This window comes from Hemibagrus wyckioides, linkage group LG08 (assembly GCF_019097595.1).
Source record: "Hemibagrus wyckioides isolate EC202008001 linkage group LG08, SWU_Hwy_1.0, whole genome shotgun sequence".
NCBI lineage: Eukaryota > Metazoa > Chordata > Actinopteri > Siluriformes > Bagridae > Hemibagrus > Hemibagrus wyckioides.
Window position 1 is genome coordinate 22,726,876 of NC_080717.1, and position 17,500 is coordinate 22,744,375.

The window sequence follows — 17,500 nt, forward strand, 5'->3', positions numbered from 1 at the left end:
GGTTCAATATGACGTCGGTCCACCCTTTGCAGCTATAACAGCTTCAACTCTTCTGGGAAGGCTGTCCACAAGGTTTAGGAGGGTGTTTATGGGAATTTTTGACCATTCTTCCAGAAGCGCATTTGTGAGGTCACACACTGATGTTGGAAGAGGAAGGGGCCAGCTCCAAACTGTTCCCACAAAGTTGGGAGCATGGAATTGTCCAAAATGTCTTGGTATGCTGAAGCATTCAGAGTTCCTTTCACTGGAACTAAGGGGCCAAGCCCAGCTCCTGAAAAACAACCCCACACCATAATCCCCCCTCCACCAAACTTTACACTTGGCACAATGCAGTCAGACAAGTACCGTTCTCCTGGCAACCGCCAAACCCAGACTCGTCCATCAGATTGCCAGATGGAGAAGCGCGATTCGTCACTCCAGAGAACGCGTCTCCACTGCTCTAGAGTCCATTGGTGGCGTGCTTTACACCACTGCATCCGACGCTTTGCATTGCACTTGGTGATGTATGGCTTGGATGCAGCTGCTCGGCCATGGAAACCCATTCCATGAAGCTCTCTGCGCACTGTTCTTGAGCTAATCTGAAGGCCACATGAAGTTTGGAGGTCTGTAGCGATTGACTCTGCAGAAAGTTGGCGACCTCTTCGCACTATGTGCCTCAGCATCCGCTGACCCCGCTCCGTCAGTTTACGTGGCCTACCACTTTGTGACTGAGTTGCTGTCGTTCCCAAACACTTCCACGTTCTTATAATACAGCTGACAGTTGACTGTGGAATATTTAGGAGCGAGGAAATTTCACGACTGGATTTGTTGCACAGGTGGCATCCTATCACAGTTCCACGCTGGAATTCACTGAGCTCTTGAGAGCGACCCATTCTTTCACAAATGTTTGTAAAAACAGTCTGCATGCCTAGGTGCTTGATTTTATACCCCTGTGGCCATGGAAGTGATTGGAACACCTGATTCTGATTATTTGGATGGGTGAGCGAATACTTTTGGCAATATAGTGTAGATAGATAGATAGATAGATAGATAGATAGATAGATAGATAGATAGATAGATAGATAGATAGACACAGACAGACAGACAGACAGACACAGACCGACAGATAAATAGATAGAATAGACAGACAGACAGATAGATGGATAGAACAGACAGATAGATAGATTATCAGATAGATAGATAGATTATCAGATAGATAGATAGATAGATAGATAGATAGATAGATAGATAGATAGATAGATAGATAGATAGATAGATAGATAGATAGATTATCAGATAGATAGATAGATAGATAGATAGATAGATAGATAGATAGATAGATAGATAGATAGATAGATTATCAGATAGATAGATTATCAGATAGATAGATTATCAGATAGATAGATTATCAGATAGATAGAACAGACAGATAGATAGATAGATACATAATCAGATAGATAGAACAGACAGATAGATAGATAATCAGATAGATAGAACAGACAGATAGATAGATTATCAGATAGATAGAACAGACAGATAGATAGATTATCAGATAGATAGATAATCAGATAGATAGATAGCCTTTATTGATCCCATGAGGGAAATTCTTGTTCCAGCTTAGACAGTGAAGTTTAAAAATAATCTCAACTGGACAACTTTTCTTTCTTTTTTTGAGTAGTGGTAGTTTGTTCCTGCCCCTGATATCATCTAACACATACTGGGTTGGTTCAGTTTCCAAAATCGAAACAAACACGTGTGCTAATTAGAGCTACCACAACCCTGCTCAGGCAGATACTAAAGGTTTTCTTTTTATTTTGTTTGTTTGTTTTTGCTATCAAATGTATCAAACATTATGCATTTCGCTCACACCCACATGAAAACCAAACCCTCCCACATGTAACACACACTCCTGCAGTCTCAACCGATTACACAAAGAGCTAAAAATGAAAATAAATAAATAGTGCACCTCTGCACTTTGTCTAGACCATTATCACAATCTGGTACATCCCCATGTTGCATCAGCAATTTCCTTGAGGCATTGAGGCACATGGTGAACTTTTAGCTCGTCACACTCCGGTCTAGGTGTTTTTATTATTTAAAAATCCAACCTCTACAGACTGATAGGATAATAATCCAGGCCCCACTGAGTCTGTGTGTGTTGTCTGTAAGCAGAAGCCAAACAACAGGCGAAGCACAACATCCAATCCTAAACCTATTCATATAAATGAGTCTCGTCTCTCCTCAAATAATAGAGTAATTTTGCCAGAACAGATGCGCTCCCAAGACCACGCACTAACATGCCTGAATAAACACATCAGAGAATATGATTCGTGTCAAGAGAGACTTCATGGGAATTTGGGGAGTGTTTGGGTGTGTATTAGAACCCTCGTTGCTGTAGGGTGTTCCTGTAGGGTGTGGTGTGTGTTGTGTGCCCAGAGGCTGTCTGGCACTTCTCTCACATGCCCTCCTTCTCTCTCTCTCTCTGTTTTTCTCTCTTTCTCTCTCTCTTTCCAAAAATCTTCTAATGGCCCTCATTAACAAGTAACATTGCAACAAGGATACAAAGACAACACACACATTTCCACCAACGTCACCTGTTCTGGTGTATAGTTCGAGGACCAGGCGTTTTGTTTCATTTCATTCTTGTTCTTTTCTCTTCTTTCCGAATTGAAAGACAGTGTGTCGCTCTGTTAATGGCTGTTAGGCTGCAGGCACAGGTATGGCTCTGTAGCCCAGGGCAGCCTTTCATTAATAGGTGTGGACATACATTTACAAACTCACACACACACACACTCGAGCCTCAGCTGGCTCGATTTTCCACACTGTAATTCTGGCAAACTCCAGAAGTCCACTCCAGGCCTGCTGAAAGCAGTTTTATCTTGGAAAGGTTTGAAGTCTCACACTCTTAGTCAAAACTTGGTACTGGAATAAAAGTCTGCTTCACTGCCGTCGTCATGACATCATCATCATCATCATCATCCCGGTCCATCGGAAATCATGAAGGCAGTGATGAGCGAAACCGGTCTAGTAGAACAGCAGTGAGTCTCACAGCTGGAGAAATCCACTGCAGGATTTATGCACTACATGGCCACCATGCAAGCTCTATGAAGACACGGTTCGCCAAGATTGAAGTGGAAGAACTGTAGTGTCCTTCACAGAGCCCTGACCGAACACCTTTGGGATGAACTGGAATGCTGACCACACCCCAGACCTCCTTAACTGCTAATTAATTCAGGGGATGATGATGAATTGTACTAAATAAAATCACTGCATCCTACATTTGGGTATACTGAGGAATTTGATGCGCTTATGCATTTTGCTGGATGCCAGATAGTAGTAGATCAGTGACGGCACAATCTACCATCCACCACTCATGTTAATAACATTTCCATAAACATTTAGAAAACTTCCTGTTATTAAAGCAACTTTTTAAACAGAAGCAGACAGAAAAAATGCTGAAGTGGCCTGGTTCATCCTGTTTCTCATCATAGCAGCTGGTAGCCAGTGAATTAAATGAAGTATGGGATGTGTTGGTTTTGTTTAGGAATGTCATAATAGTTGCACTGTTCACACACACACATAATCAGAAAAGAATTCACTCTGTAGTCCCAATCTCAGCAAGGTCAGAGCCAAGGGAGCAAAACTGACCATGCTGTCTGGGTGGGAGGGGCACTAGGTATGTGTAAGAGGGCTGATAACACTTTCATCCTGGAAGCACACATAATAGCAGCAGAGAAAATAAGTAAGTAAATAAATGTAAATCTAAGATTTTTATTTTTTAAAGCAGCCCGATTGGTCAATTAATTGTTGTTCTCAGTGTTGCCACTTCATAACCTCCAAAAAATTGCTCCTGCATTCCGGGGTGATGGGATGGGATGAGATGAGATTGGATCGGATGGGATAGGATGAGATGAGATGAGATGAGTTAGGATAGGATAGGATAGGATAAGATGAGATGAGATGAGTTAGTATGGAATGGGAAGTGAATTGTTCTGGATTTGTATTAATAATGATTACCCATGATTGTCTAGAGGAACGGTGCTGCTGTTGTTGAACCTAGTCTACTGGTGATTGATCAGAGACTTGGGTGCTATATTTGAGAGATGTGCATCACAAACTCATATGTTGATTTTATTTCTATGCAGTAATTGTTCATTGCATGTTCTCGTTATATTCCAGGCATCAGGAAGCTCCTCGGGCTCGGCCAGCGCCTCCTCGTCCTCCACTCGACAGGTGAGGCAGCGGATCACGCGGGTCAACCTCAGGGACTTGATCTTCTGCCTGGAGCAGGAGCGCTCCACGGCCCGCTCGCTGCTGCTCTACAAGGCTCTTCTCAAGTAGGACCTGGTCCAGGCTGGAACTGCGCCTCCATTTCTCCTCTTCCTGTTCGCAGGATGTGAACGGTGGTCCATCTCCGCGCTCAAAACCCAACCTCCTCCTCCTTTTCCCGCCATCGTTTGATTTGCAAGGTCTTTTTCTTCCCATGCCTCATGCGTCTTTCTTTGTGCCTTCAGGCAAAGCTGGGACATAATCAGTGAGATCCTGTCTTTGCTTTAAGAGGAATGCATGAGGTTTTTCATGCTCCAAACACACCTATATATTCAGGAAGTGAATGAAAGCCATGAAGAAAGAGAAAGTCGTGCATAAAAGCAGCATTTATTTCCTGGTACCGTTTTAATGCCGTCTGGGCGTTTGGTACAGGAGCCAGCATATAGGAGAAAAACTCATTTTGACTTTCTTTTTTTGTGAAATATTTGAATCTGTTTTGATTTTACGTTCAAGGATAACTTTCCCATGGTGGTATCAAGTGTGATGGGACTCGCAGCTCAGTTTTTAACTTAAATGCCTCATTTGCAATATGGACACTGGAAGTGTGAATGTATAGTTTTTGGGGATTTTTTTTTTTTTTTTTTTTTTTTTTTTAAACAGTCTAACAAATTCTTAAATATTTTAATAACTTATGACTTTTATACCTCCAGTACATACATGGTTTGTTTAGATCTGGATTTTGTTTCAGTAAAATTATGCAAATGAAGGATCCGTGCTGTCCTTCATCATGTGTCACATGCCGTTTTGTAATTCAGAGACAGTATTTTCTCACGCTCCTGTGTGTGTGTGTGTGTGTGTGTGTGTGTGTGTGTGTGTGTGTGTGTGTGTGGTGGGAAGAATGGGGAGGTGATAGTTAAATGTGCTGTGAAGAATTATGGTGTAGGAGGTGGCATGATGCCATCTGTACAAAGAGAGCTGTCATAAATTCGCCCAAAAAAGATGACGCATGGAAATGATTTTTATTTTTTTTCTTTCTTCCCCTTCATGTTTTTCCTCATCAAATAAACAGTAGACTTAAAGATCACGGCATAGAAATCGATTATGATTTGATCTCCTTTAATCAGCCTTGCACTGGAATTTAAAAAAATCGTGTTATTGATCAAATATGAGTAATAAGGCCATGTAGATAAGAAAAACAACACATTTCTTTTGACTGCTTTTCATTTCTTTTGGAGCAATTTTAGAGTGTGGTTTTAAAGGCCCCCCCCTCCCCCCAGCAGGACATGTAGTGGACATGAAGTTTTTATTAGCCTTGTCTTTGCCTTTCACGAACAGTACACCGTTATGCAGACATCGGTTCAGACGAACATGGCCTCAAATTCCTGCTCGGTCCTCGGCTGCGAGGCCGACTGCCGTATCCCATGATGTACCTGCACACGACGGAGCTCAGACAAGCCCCAGCGGTTCTGGTGAGAGAGGGTCAGGGCTTTTGATTATTTGTATGTTGTATTGTCTACAAAGACCATATATCTATTGTAAACTCTATATTTTTTGGTAAATTTAACGATTTTTAAATGTTTGGCTGGTTTGAAGAAAAAAAAAGTGTTCATCTCTATAAAATTTGTACTATTTTGTAAAAGAATAAAGTTGATAACTTACATGTTCCACCGTTTCATAAAATGTCTTTCATATTATCTGCTGCGTCTAAAGGAAAGGCACGTTTTCCATCGCGGCGCTGCTCCCCAGTTTGTTTTTCCCGAACATTGCTGCCATTGTTCTTGTAAACTTGTTTTCTCGTCCCTTTTCGGATAATGCCAACGTTTCCCGTTATCACACCTCGCTCAACCGAACCTGCGCCTTCAGCAAGATCTCATTTGCATGATGAGCTGCCAGCACACTTTCAGGTGTGTGTGGGCATGGTCTTATATCACGGGTGAGGGCCAAATGTGCCCACGAGACCAGGAATGTCTGACAGTTTTGACCTTGTGGGAACATGTTGCCTGGATGAACAACCAAAATATCTAAAAGGTAATTAGGTCCTCATAAGGATGCTAAGCTAAAGTTAACAGAAGTATACTCTTTCTATCTAAATAAAAAGTCGTCATTTTCTTCCCCCAGAACCAAGTACAGAAGTTAAGGAACCCATGCATGGACCAGTACAATGATTTAACCATTAACAAAAAGCTGATTTTATTTAAATAATGTACATAAATTTGCACCTTACTGTAATTATACATTTTGACACAACATCGATTAGAACAGCGTTTAAATAGAATTTTGTTTCCGCGCGATTGGAAGTCCGAGGGTGAGCTCCGAGATCCGCTTCTGAGGCTGTGGTTGAGAACTGTACGTCTGGAGTAAAGATTTATTTCGTGTGTTTGCTAAAGGGCTTCATCAAGCCGCCAAAACATCCCACACGATCGCAGAGATGGAACAATTTTGAAGAATAACAAAGCATAACGAGCTCCCCGGTCTCGGCAGTTCATTCTGTCTTTCTGCTCTAACACTCAGCGTGTGATCATGTAGTGTGTGTTGGCATTTCGGTGACCTTCGCCCCTGCCATCCGCTTGTGTGGAGAACGTCCTGAAAAACACTCTGCCTATTAAATGTGTACTTTAACAACACATTAAGCATCATCCGGTGTTTTCCTGCCACATAAGTAACCTTTCGTGTTTATTCACCCCCACATCGTGACTGGGCCTTTTTTAGCCTGGGGAGGTTTGGCTGACTAAATGGATTGTGGGAAAGTGACCTCGGCTCCTGGGGGGGTGTTCGGAGGAGGAGGTTGGCTTCTCTCTGACCCGTGGTTTTTCTCCCGGAGCCCTGAAGAAGCCTTGAGCTGCACACTAATCCCTGCTGCTGCTGCTGCGGTAGAACTAGAAATCCTGACAGTCTCTCGGTAAACACGGCATCACAGACACGCATTTGTTTAGTGAACGGAGTAATCCACCTAAAGCTGCCTTCATCAGGAGGATGTGGAGGCAAGTGCGTCTCCAGAGGATCTTCGGCTGTTGTCTTGCCATGCAGCATGAGCATGTGGTTCATGTACGTTTCATTACACGAAGCTGAGAGAGGGAATTAAAGCTGAATGATTCGGAGCCACCTGATCGAATCGAACTCCTGTCATTCTCATTGTGTTCTGGGGCGTAGAAAGAAGCTAAATTCGACACATCTGACTTAATCATTAATAATCCTGTGTTCGAAGAGTTTTGCTACTACAAAATACTCGCATACATGGAAAAGTTTCGGCTTTTTATGCAGATTTCTCTACGTTTCATTAAAACCTAATTTGAAACCAGTGTCAATTCCTACACCCTCGTAGATATGTGCTTCGTCCGGCATCCATGAAGCCAGCGCGTCTTTTCGTGATGGCCGAGTGGCTGAACACACTCGGAGGAGATCACTAACTGCCCTCTTCTGCATACAAAGTGGTTAGTATGGCTCTGATTGACGGGGCTGAGAGTAACTCCGTCCCTCCGACACGGAAACCAAGCTTCATTAAAACTCTTAGACCACGAGGTTTGATGATCTCTTAATATTCGAGAGCTTGAGCACCCTAATCATCGATGTTTTTAATATTAAACCATTAAATATGATGTACTATGAAGCATGTTACAAATATGAAAGTCCGTTAAATTTGATTGGACCAAATCAAGTGAAGTTTGCTGACACACACTTCCGTTGAAGCATTCAACCATCATTCCTGTCATGGTCAAGATCGCTAAGCAGCAGGAGATTAGAAGGTGTCGCTGTGGGGGGCGTCGCTATTGCAGCATCGGAGGATTCTCAGGGAAGAAGAAATGGGTATATGGCTTTGCCCGTGATGCCAGCCAGCCAGCCCTTTTCCACTCCATAATCAACATAAAAAACACCTCTGCTCTCAGCAAAACATGCAAGGATCTGATTTACAGAAGATTGGAGCATGAGATGGTCCACACTGGAGATGGTGGGGGGGGGGGAACTGGAACGTGTAAAAAGAATTCTGTTTTGAACACAAGGTCATGACTGAATACTATACCAACAGTCTTAATGGGAACGGAAGACCAAATTATACAGAACGCAACCTTGACCTTTTAAACACGTCCCTCTACTGAGGTTTGAGTTCTTAGTGTTCAGTCAGATGTCTCTTGTTTGTTTATATCGAGTTCCATCACGATGGGCTCCTAAATAGTCCACTGAGCCAGCGGAGAAGAACAACACACCCAGCTCCATCTCATAGTCCACAGCTGATCTTCTGCAGGTCTGACGGAGGAGTTTGTTCTAGTCCAGCGGCTCTTGTTTTATCCGGATGGGCGTGTGGATGGTCTGACAGCGTCTGTCCTCCCGACTCAGGATGTACTCGCTGAATTGGGACGAGTCCACTCCTCCGCCACACGACGCCACCATGGTGAAGCCTTTCTGGAACAATCTCTCCAGCACCTGAGCAAAAACATTGAGGTTGAAGTCAGCGAGGATAATTATTTAACATTTTATTTATCATTTAGCTTTTTACACATTCATTTGAACTGAACTGGACGGAGTTTAATAACAGATAATTCAGTTAATCCAGCAATTTCATGTTCTCCAAAATATTTCAATCAATTAATAGTCTGAGGTTATTTCTACTAATAATAAATATAAACTAAATATGCCCAAAAACTGATTGACCTAGGAACATTTCTGATGTTTAAGTGATTGAGATCATTTCTATGTGATTTTCGAACCCAATATATCCAAAAAAAAAAAAAAAAGAGAGAGAGAGAGACTGCTGTTAGCTAGTTAGCTAACTTAATGTTAGTGATGAATTAAATACAGTAGTTTTGATTGTTGGGGTATATTTTGCTTATTTGTTAATAAAAAAAATATCCAAAGTGGAACATTTCTACACATTTACACAGGATCCCTGAATAAACACGAGTACCATTCAAACCAGCTAGTCAGCTAATTAACTGCTAATGCTTTGTTGTTGTTGTTGTTGTTGTTGTTGTTGGAGGAGGAGGGGGGGTTGTACGGATTTTCATAAACTTTGTTTCAACTTGTTTAATCATGTTTTAGGTGAGTTATTTAACAACAGGCCAAGCAGTGAGGACTGTGTTTGTCACTAGGATTAGCTAGGTTTGCTGGCTAACTAGCTTCTGGTAACCTCCTCTCTCTCTCTCTCTCTCTCTCTCATTTATCACAGATTCTGGGTCTAATTTCGCAGTTGTTTGAGAGATTTATTTAAGATCAGACAAATCTGTTAAAATATACCACAACCAATAGAATTATTGTATTTAATTCATTGTTATGTTAGTTAGCTGAATGAAGGTAGTTAGCTACACAGGAAGTTTACAGGCAGGTACATCATTCTCTTATTATATATTTCTATTATCTGTTCTCTTTTATTTATCAACACTCACAGAAAATCTGTATTTCTACGGAAGTGTTTAGAAAGGCTTTGCTATGTGTAGAAAAATGACCATTTTGTGCCGTGACCTAAACATTAATTTCTCGAAATCAGCCGTTCGGACATCAGAATTTTAAATTCATTCAGGCTTCTCTCGCTTCTCTGTATCATGTCAAGTTTCATATTTTTCTGTCATCATCCTCCTGATAAAAGCAGCCTGTGAGGGAACGACTACTGTATATCATATAATGCAAGTGATAACGGGGAACTATCGAATTTTGGGGGCGGATTTTAAACGTAACCAGAAATGGATCATGTCGTTCATCAAGCAGCAGATTGCTGGGGTATCAGGGGAATAAAACTTTGTGAGATATTGACCAAAAAATCAGCTTCAGCGTGTTTTAATAGAACAGGACCCATGACAGCAGCTTGTCCTTAACGGCTTTCCCATAACGATGCGCCGCCATTATTTTGCTAAAACGTTATCTATGTTTTTTTATTAATATTTCTGGCTTTTATTTGCCTGCAACATTTCCCTCTTCAGACAGTCCAGTGAAGATGAGAAAGCGATCAGACCCCCTGGAGCTGTTTACTGGAGTTTGATGAGGAGTCAAAAGCGAACCGTTTCCCCGTCTGACAGCCGAAACCGAATCACCCCCTTCTCTTCCTGCAACCCTAACAACACACTCCGCCAACGTCAGAGGTCCACAGGCAAGCTCGGCAAAACCCTGTCACTTGCTCGTCCACAGATCACTGACATGTTTTATCTGGCGCAGTACTTGTAGATTTTTTTGAAATTCAACACATGCAGTCTGGAGTATTCACTTACTCCTCCACTTCTTTCAAGTGTGCTTCACATGAAAATGAAAGTTCTGCCTCAAGGCAACTGAGCCAGATAAAAGTTCCTCCAACGAAAAAAAAAATAATAATAATAATAACACTCAGTCGAATCATTGGGGCTCTGAGTAAAATGTCCACCCTTCTCCACTCTCTGGAAACCTCCAGCAGAATATCGGTAAGGTAAGTAGTCGAAGGGGAAATGAATTCATCCGCCGTTCCTCAGTTAGAGGAGAAGAGATCAGGTGAACGGGTGACGCAGTCGGCGCATGCCACTTTCCTACACTTTACTCCATAACAAAACTGTGCTTTAAATCTGAAGATAATATACGCAATAAATCCAAACACAGGAGTCACATGATGCAGTAGAAACCCCTGAAACACTCATTACAGCCATGACTCAGAAAACTGCATCACTTTGTACTCGCTTATAAGAATCTATAGCAACCATCTCTCTCTCTCTCTCTATCTCCTTCTTTCGCTCTCTCTCTCTCGTTCATTCTCTCCGTCGCTGTCCTGTCTCTCTCTCATTCGTTCTTTCTGACTCTGTCTCTCGTTCTCTCTCGTTTTTCCTTTCTATCTCTCTCTTGTTCTTTCTCTCTGTCTCTAACGCTCTCTGTATCTCTCTCATTCATTCTCTGTCTCTCTCTCATTTGTTCTTTCTGTCTTTCTCTCTCTCGTTTTTCCTTTCTATCTCTCTCTCATCTTATCTCTGCCTCTAACTCACTCTCTCTCTCTCTGTCTCTCTCTCGTTCATTTTTTCTGTCGCTGTCCTGTCTCTCTCTCATTCGTTCTTTCTGACTCTGTCTCTCTCTCTCTCTCTCTCTCTCGTTCTTTCTCTCTGTCTCTCTCTCTTGTTCTTGCTCTCTGTCTCTCTCTCTCATTCTTTCTCTCTGCCTCTCTCTCTCTCTCTCTTTCGTTCATTTTCTCTCTGTCTGTCCTGTCTCTCATTCGTTCTCTGTCTCTCTCTCATTCGTTCTTTCTGACTCTGTCTTTCTCTCATTCGTTCTTTCTGACTCTGTCTTTCTCTCATTCGTTCTTTCTCTGTCTCTTGTTTTTCCTTTTTATCTCTCTCTTGTTCTTTCTCTGTCTCTCTCTCATTCTTTCTCTCTGCCTCTAACTCTCTCTCTCTTGTTCTTTCATTCTGTCTAACTCACTGATTCTCTGTCTTTCTTTCTTTCTTTCATTTTTTTTTCTCTGTCTATCTGTCTCTCATTCTTTCCCTTTCTCTGACTATCTTTTACTCTAATTCTCTTTTGTGCCTTTCATTCTTTCACTGGTTCTCCGCTTCATTCTTTGCTTGCATGTCTCTCTGTCCCAGTCTTTGTTTCTCTGTGTCTCTGTCCCAGTCTTTGTTTCTCTGTGTCTCTGTCCCAGTCTTTGTTTCTCTGTGTCTCTGTCCCAGTCTTTTTCTCTGTCTCTCTGTCCCAGTCTTTGTTTCTCTGTCTCTCTGTCCCAGTCTTTGTTTCTCTGTGTCTCTGTCCCAGTCTTTGTTTCTCTGTCTCTGAATCTATCTGTACATGTTTCTTTGACTCTCTAACTTACTCTGACTCAGTCCTTGTCTCTCTCTCTCTCTCTCTAACCTACTCTTTAGTTTAGTTTTTTGCTTTTGTTTCGTTTTTGACTCTTTGTCTCTCTCTCTCTCTCTCTCTCTCTGAATCAGTGTCTCTCTGTCTGTCTCCTTCTTAGTCAGTTCATCTGCTTAATCTTTTTTTTTTTTCATTCTCGTGTTTCCTCATGACTGGTTGGGCTTCAGAGCACCTGACATGTGGCAAGCAAGGAAGAAAAGATCTGCACCTCTAGCGTGATGCTAACAGTCGGGAGTGCAAGGGCAGGAAAGCGGAGTTAGCAGATGCAGCGATTAGTTATACTGTAAGTCAATTAAGCGTGTGTAAAAAGGAGCGTAAACCAGTTTAGGTTGTTTAAAGAAACCAAAGTAGGTATTAAAAATGTAATATGTGTGTTTAAAGCGCTGCAGGCACATACGCTGGAGCGCTTTTTAAAAAAGAAGGGATTTGTCTTGAGGATGAGTTAAAAATAAATTATGCATATCATTTTCCCCTCGATTTCTCCCTTCATTTACGACTCTCTATATCCCTACATTAGAGGCGCCCTACATTACTCTGTGTGTGTGTGGGTGTGTGTGTGCTCGCACTAAAAGGTGGTAGCACTTCATGACCAGGTCAACGCTTGGGATTAGAGACAAGCCGATTGATCCAGACGTTTCTATTCTTTTGTACCTGATTTCATTTTAATTAAATGCTAATATACAAATATCAATTTTGGCTATTAATGTTTTTTAATTAATCTTTATCTCACCAAAATATGGTAGACCAGTTCCTCAGAACTGCTGTTATAATCATTGAAAACTATAACGCTTATTTTAACACGCCTATAACATACGTTATAACAAATAAATAATTGTAATAAATAATTTATCATTTTGCTAACCAGTGCCACTCAAAAACAAGGGCACTGTCTTCCTTACGGTCAAGATTTATGATGTCTCAGGGAGTTTTTCCTTGCCACTCTCACATCTGGCTTGCTCATTAGGGATCTAAATCAACATCTGGATTTCTGTAATGCTTCTATTGCAAAGTCTATAGTTCAAAGCAATATACAAGTAAAATAAAATCGTATTAGAATTGAATAATGATGTAAGGAGGAGGAAATAATGTTTCAGAGGATGGAATTACTTCTGCTTCCACAATATCCGTCTGACAGAGCCGGACAGAAAAGAAGGAGGGTGTATTTATACACTATATTTATATGGTTTATTACTGTAATTCAGTTAAACCCACATTCAAACAAATCCTGAATGATTTCTTTCACATATAATTAATATCCATGTATTCTGCCTGTAGACATTTCCTGTTTTTTTTATATGCACAAGAACAGAAGTGTCAGCACCAGGATTCTAAGGTTTTACTTGGTATTGGGTCGAAAATAAAGTGTGTGGTAATTAATGGTATTGCCGGTCCCTATAGGGGATGTAATAACATCTCGTGGGGCATAACTGCACCTTTGCAACTGTGTATCTACACCTTTCTCAACACCTGCCAGCATCATCCTCTCCTCCTCACACTGCTTCTCTCCTTCCACTTCTTCCTGTGCGACACTCTTGCCCCAGTCCTGCTTTCTAACGTTCTTTTAGCATCTCAAACTTTTTAGGAACACACCGTCTCCTTCCTGATCATCTGTAAACCAGCACATCTGACATCACCCTGTACTGCTGGATCTGACTTCACGGCTCACTGACACGCTCTAAATGAGATACATATACATATTAAATGCACTAATCAGGCATAACATTATGACCACCGGCTTAATATTGTGTTGGTCCCCCTTTTGTTGCCAAAGCAGCCTTGACCCATCGAGGCATGGACTCCACTAGATCTATCTAAAGCTATACTGTGGTATCCTTTAGTCCTTTAAGTTGTGAGGTGGAGTCCCTACCTTGCAATTTACATGACTTAAAGGATACTCACAGGACTTAAAGGATACTTTTGATAGATACTGACCACTGCAGACCGGGAACACCCCACAAGAGCTGCAGTTTTGGAGATGTTCAGATCCGGTGGTCTAGCCATCACAATTTGTCCCTTGTCAAACTCGCTCAAATCCTTATGCTTGCCCATTTTTCCTGCTTCTAACACATCAAGTTTGAGGACAAAAATGTTCCCTTGCTGCCTAATATATCCCACCCACTAACAGGTGCCATGATGAGGAGATAATCAGTTTTATTCACGTCACCTGTCAGTGCTCATAATGTTATGGCTAAAAATGGACGAAATTAAATAAAGAAAACTCAGTACATGAATCATTCCGGAGGACAAAAAGTAGTGCTAGTGTTGGGGTGGATCAAAGCTAATGCTAACTAGTGCTAGTTATCTTGTTATACTGTTATTTTTATATGGAAACATGACATGATCCCTGAGATTTAAGTCTCTGTAAATATTGAAATAAAGTGTAGAACTCCTTAAAACCTCAGATGGGGTCATTACATTGGGGCTGGCTAATCATTTTTCAAAATGAAGAGAACTTCCATGTCTGGACACCAACACGGAAAGAGAAAGCACAGCTATGTTAAGTAGTGGAAAGAATCTAATAATAAAATAATTATGGATTATACCTATAGGCTAAAGCATGAAGTAAACATAATGCTAGTCAAGAAAGCAAACAAAAAAGAAGCTAGCTAGCTAGCTAGGAGCTGAGGTGTGGTCTGGGGCGAGTAATGCTAAATCTTTAGCGTTTGCTCAACTTGTCTTGATAGCTGGGTCTTTTTGAATAGTATACAGAGTATAAAAGCCAACATTTTTCCTCCGATGTTCTACATTATAATATAATGATGGTTTATCTAACTGTGAAGCTCGACCTAGCGCATCTACATCTAGCATGGAGGAGAATAATGCCAACACTTTCAGACCGTTATCCTATAGCTGGTTCATTATATTGAAGCATATTATAAATCCTATCTTATGGTATGTTCCTACCGTTTAGATCTGACAACAAAGGAAAATACACGCTTGCATTTATTAAATATCAGGAAATAAATAAATAAATAAATATTAAATAATAATAATAATTATTATTAATAATAATAATAATAATAATAATAATTATTATTATTATTATTATTATTAATAATAATAATAATAATAATAACAGTAAATAATAAAAGTTAAATATCAGTATTTCTGATTTCAGAAAGCATTCCTGGTTCTACAACCTCTTAATCAACTCTTCGAACCCTCTTGTGCTTTTAATCAGTTTTACTCTAACAGAGAACTCACTAAACAGCAGTGACCCTGTGTCTGTGTTTCCTCCACAAAACATTTGTTCATGGAAGGAAAGGCTGAGTGTGTAAGATGAGGCTCTACCTGTACAGAATTGAGTCTGCAGTATCCGTTCAGGGGAAAGCGAATAACGTGAGTGGGGTCCTGGTTCCAGCCAGCGTTGACGGAGTTGCACATGACGTCGCCCGTCTCGGGGAAGATCTCCTCGATGAGAGCTTTGTCTCCACTCAGAGCGATCCTCTCGCCGAGGTCAGGGGTCACGCGCACCACCAAGCATTCGCAGGGCTGACCCTTACGCCGCTGCTCTCGCTCCTGCTTCCAGCGCTCCAGCTCCTTCACCATGGGGCTCAGCTGGTAATAACGCGCCTCCTCGTACAGCAGCTGGAACTCCTACACAAACCACAGAGCAGGAAGCAGCTTTCAGGGACAATGTACAGTCGTGTGTCTGGATCAAGGAGTGTATGCTAACATCAGGTTAGCGCATGTAATAGCAAATACATGATTGTGCTGCTCAAGAGTTCAGTTAAATTAGTGTTCACTCCAATTATTTGTTCAGTCTAAGTTAAATCATGCTGGCTAATTAGATATAGTTGCCTAACCTGAGCAGTAGCACATGCTGACATTGCAGCATAGCTTGTAGACTAAAAGTGAAATTTGCTTGTATTTCCAGCCTGAACTGACATGTTAGTAACAGCACACGGCTCTTCCCAGGTTTTATTATTACTTTATTTCAATTCAGTGATACGATTTAGTTCAGATACATGACTATGAGGATCAATCTGAACACAGCTATAACTAATGTGTGTGTAAACATGTCCAGGACTACTTTTATTGGATTTTTCTGTTTGTTTGTTTTTTATCACTGTTATTAATGTCCGAGTCGTAGTTTAATACACCCTACCTTAAAGCCTGATTCCAGTGTTGCCCCAATAACTCAGACAAGTCCATACAGTCTCTGTGGTAGGATCATGTTAAATATGACCATGAGAATACACGTGAGAAGCATCCTGGTCCAGGTTGTAGGTCTGACCTACACACTGCATCTTAGCTGGAATTGACTAGCCAGAAGGTTCATCACTGAGATTCAAAAAGTGAAATCAATGGTTTTATAATCAGTGCTCTGAACCACAGCTACATACTAACTCACAGTACCATGCAAGTCTGTAAAATTGCTCATACTGCCATACACACACACACAAACACACACACACACACACTCTAGTTTAGAAGCACAGATTGGCTTTGTTGCCCTAAGGGTCTTTGTGCCCTGAAGCCACTTCACCCTAGCCCTCTTACCCCTACCATTTTCCACCAGACCAGATGGCACTGCCACTCACTTCTATCTTTAAACATAGACCAAAACTCTCTCTCTCAACAATAGACAGATATTCTTATGAATATCAGAGAAATAGAGAGAGAAAGACCAGAAAGCTGAAAGACTTCAGTGGAAAGACTTTTTCCACTCAGATAAACTACAACTTTTACTGCTACTACTACATCTACTAATATTACTACTTCTAGTCCTACTTCTACTGCTACTTCTACTGTTACTGCTACTACTACATCGACGATTCCTCCTCCTCCATCTACTACTACTACTACTACTACTGCCACTACTACTACTACTACTACTACTACTACTGCTACATCTACTACTACTACTACTACTGCTACATCTACTACTACTACTACTACTGCTACATCTACTACTACTACTACTACTACTACTGCCACTACTACTACTACTACTACTACTGCTACATCTACTACTACTACTACTACTGCCACTACTACTACTACTACTACTACTACTACTACTGCCACTACTACTACTACTACTACTGCCAAGATCTACCACCACCACCACCACTACTACCACCACTACCACCGCCACATCCACCACCACCACCACTGCCGCCACATCCACCACCACCACCACCACTACCACTACCACCGCCACCACTACCACCACCACCGCCAAGACCACCACCACCACCATTACCACCACCACCACCATCCACCACCACCACCATTACCACCACCACCACCACCGCCGCCACATCCACCACCACCACCGCCACATCCACCACCACCACCACCACCACCGCCACCACCACCACCACCACCGCCACATCCACCACCACCACCATTACCACCACCACCGCCACCACCACCACCACCACCACCACCGCCGCCACATCCACCACCACCACCACCACCACCACCGCCACCACTACCACCACCACCGCCACAT

At 41.7% G+C, this 17,500-nt stretch overlaps 2 protein-coding genes across 4 annotated transcripts in view; one reads left to right on the forward strand and one right to left on the reverse strand.

The window, feature by feature from the left end:
• si:dkey-219c3.2 (transcription initiation factor TFIID subunit 4) overlaps positions 1 to 5,912 on the forward strand; it is a 55,799-nt gene extending 49,887 nt beyond the window's left edge. The window contains exon 15 of the mRNA XM_058396875.1: positions 4,159 to 5,912. Within this exon, the coding sequence (XP_058252858.1) occupies positions 4,159 to 4,320 (162 nt within the window). The 3' untranslated portion in view covers positions 4,321 to 5,912. The remainder of the gene's footprint in view (positions 1 to 4,158) is intronic.
• A 501-nt stretch (positions 5,913 to 6,413) lies between these two features.
• kctd15a (potassium channel tetramerization domain containing 15a) overlaps positions 6,414 to 17,500 on the reverse strand; it is a 26,262-nt gene continuing 15,175 nt past the window's right edge. For all 3 annotated transcript variants that reach the window (XM_058396876.1, XM_058396878.1, XM_058396879.1), the window contains exons 4-5: positions 15,331 to 15,636; positions 6,414 to 8,667 (exon numbers count right to left, since the gene is read on the reverse strand). In XM_058396876.1, coding sequence (XP_058252859.1) covers positions 8,509 to 8,667; positions 15,331 to 15,636 — 465 coding nt within the window. In that variant the 3' untranslated portion in view covers positions 6,414 to 8,508. The remainder of the gene's footprint in view (positions 8,668 to 15,330; positions 15,637 to 17,500) is intronic.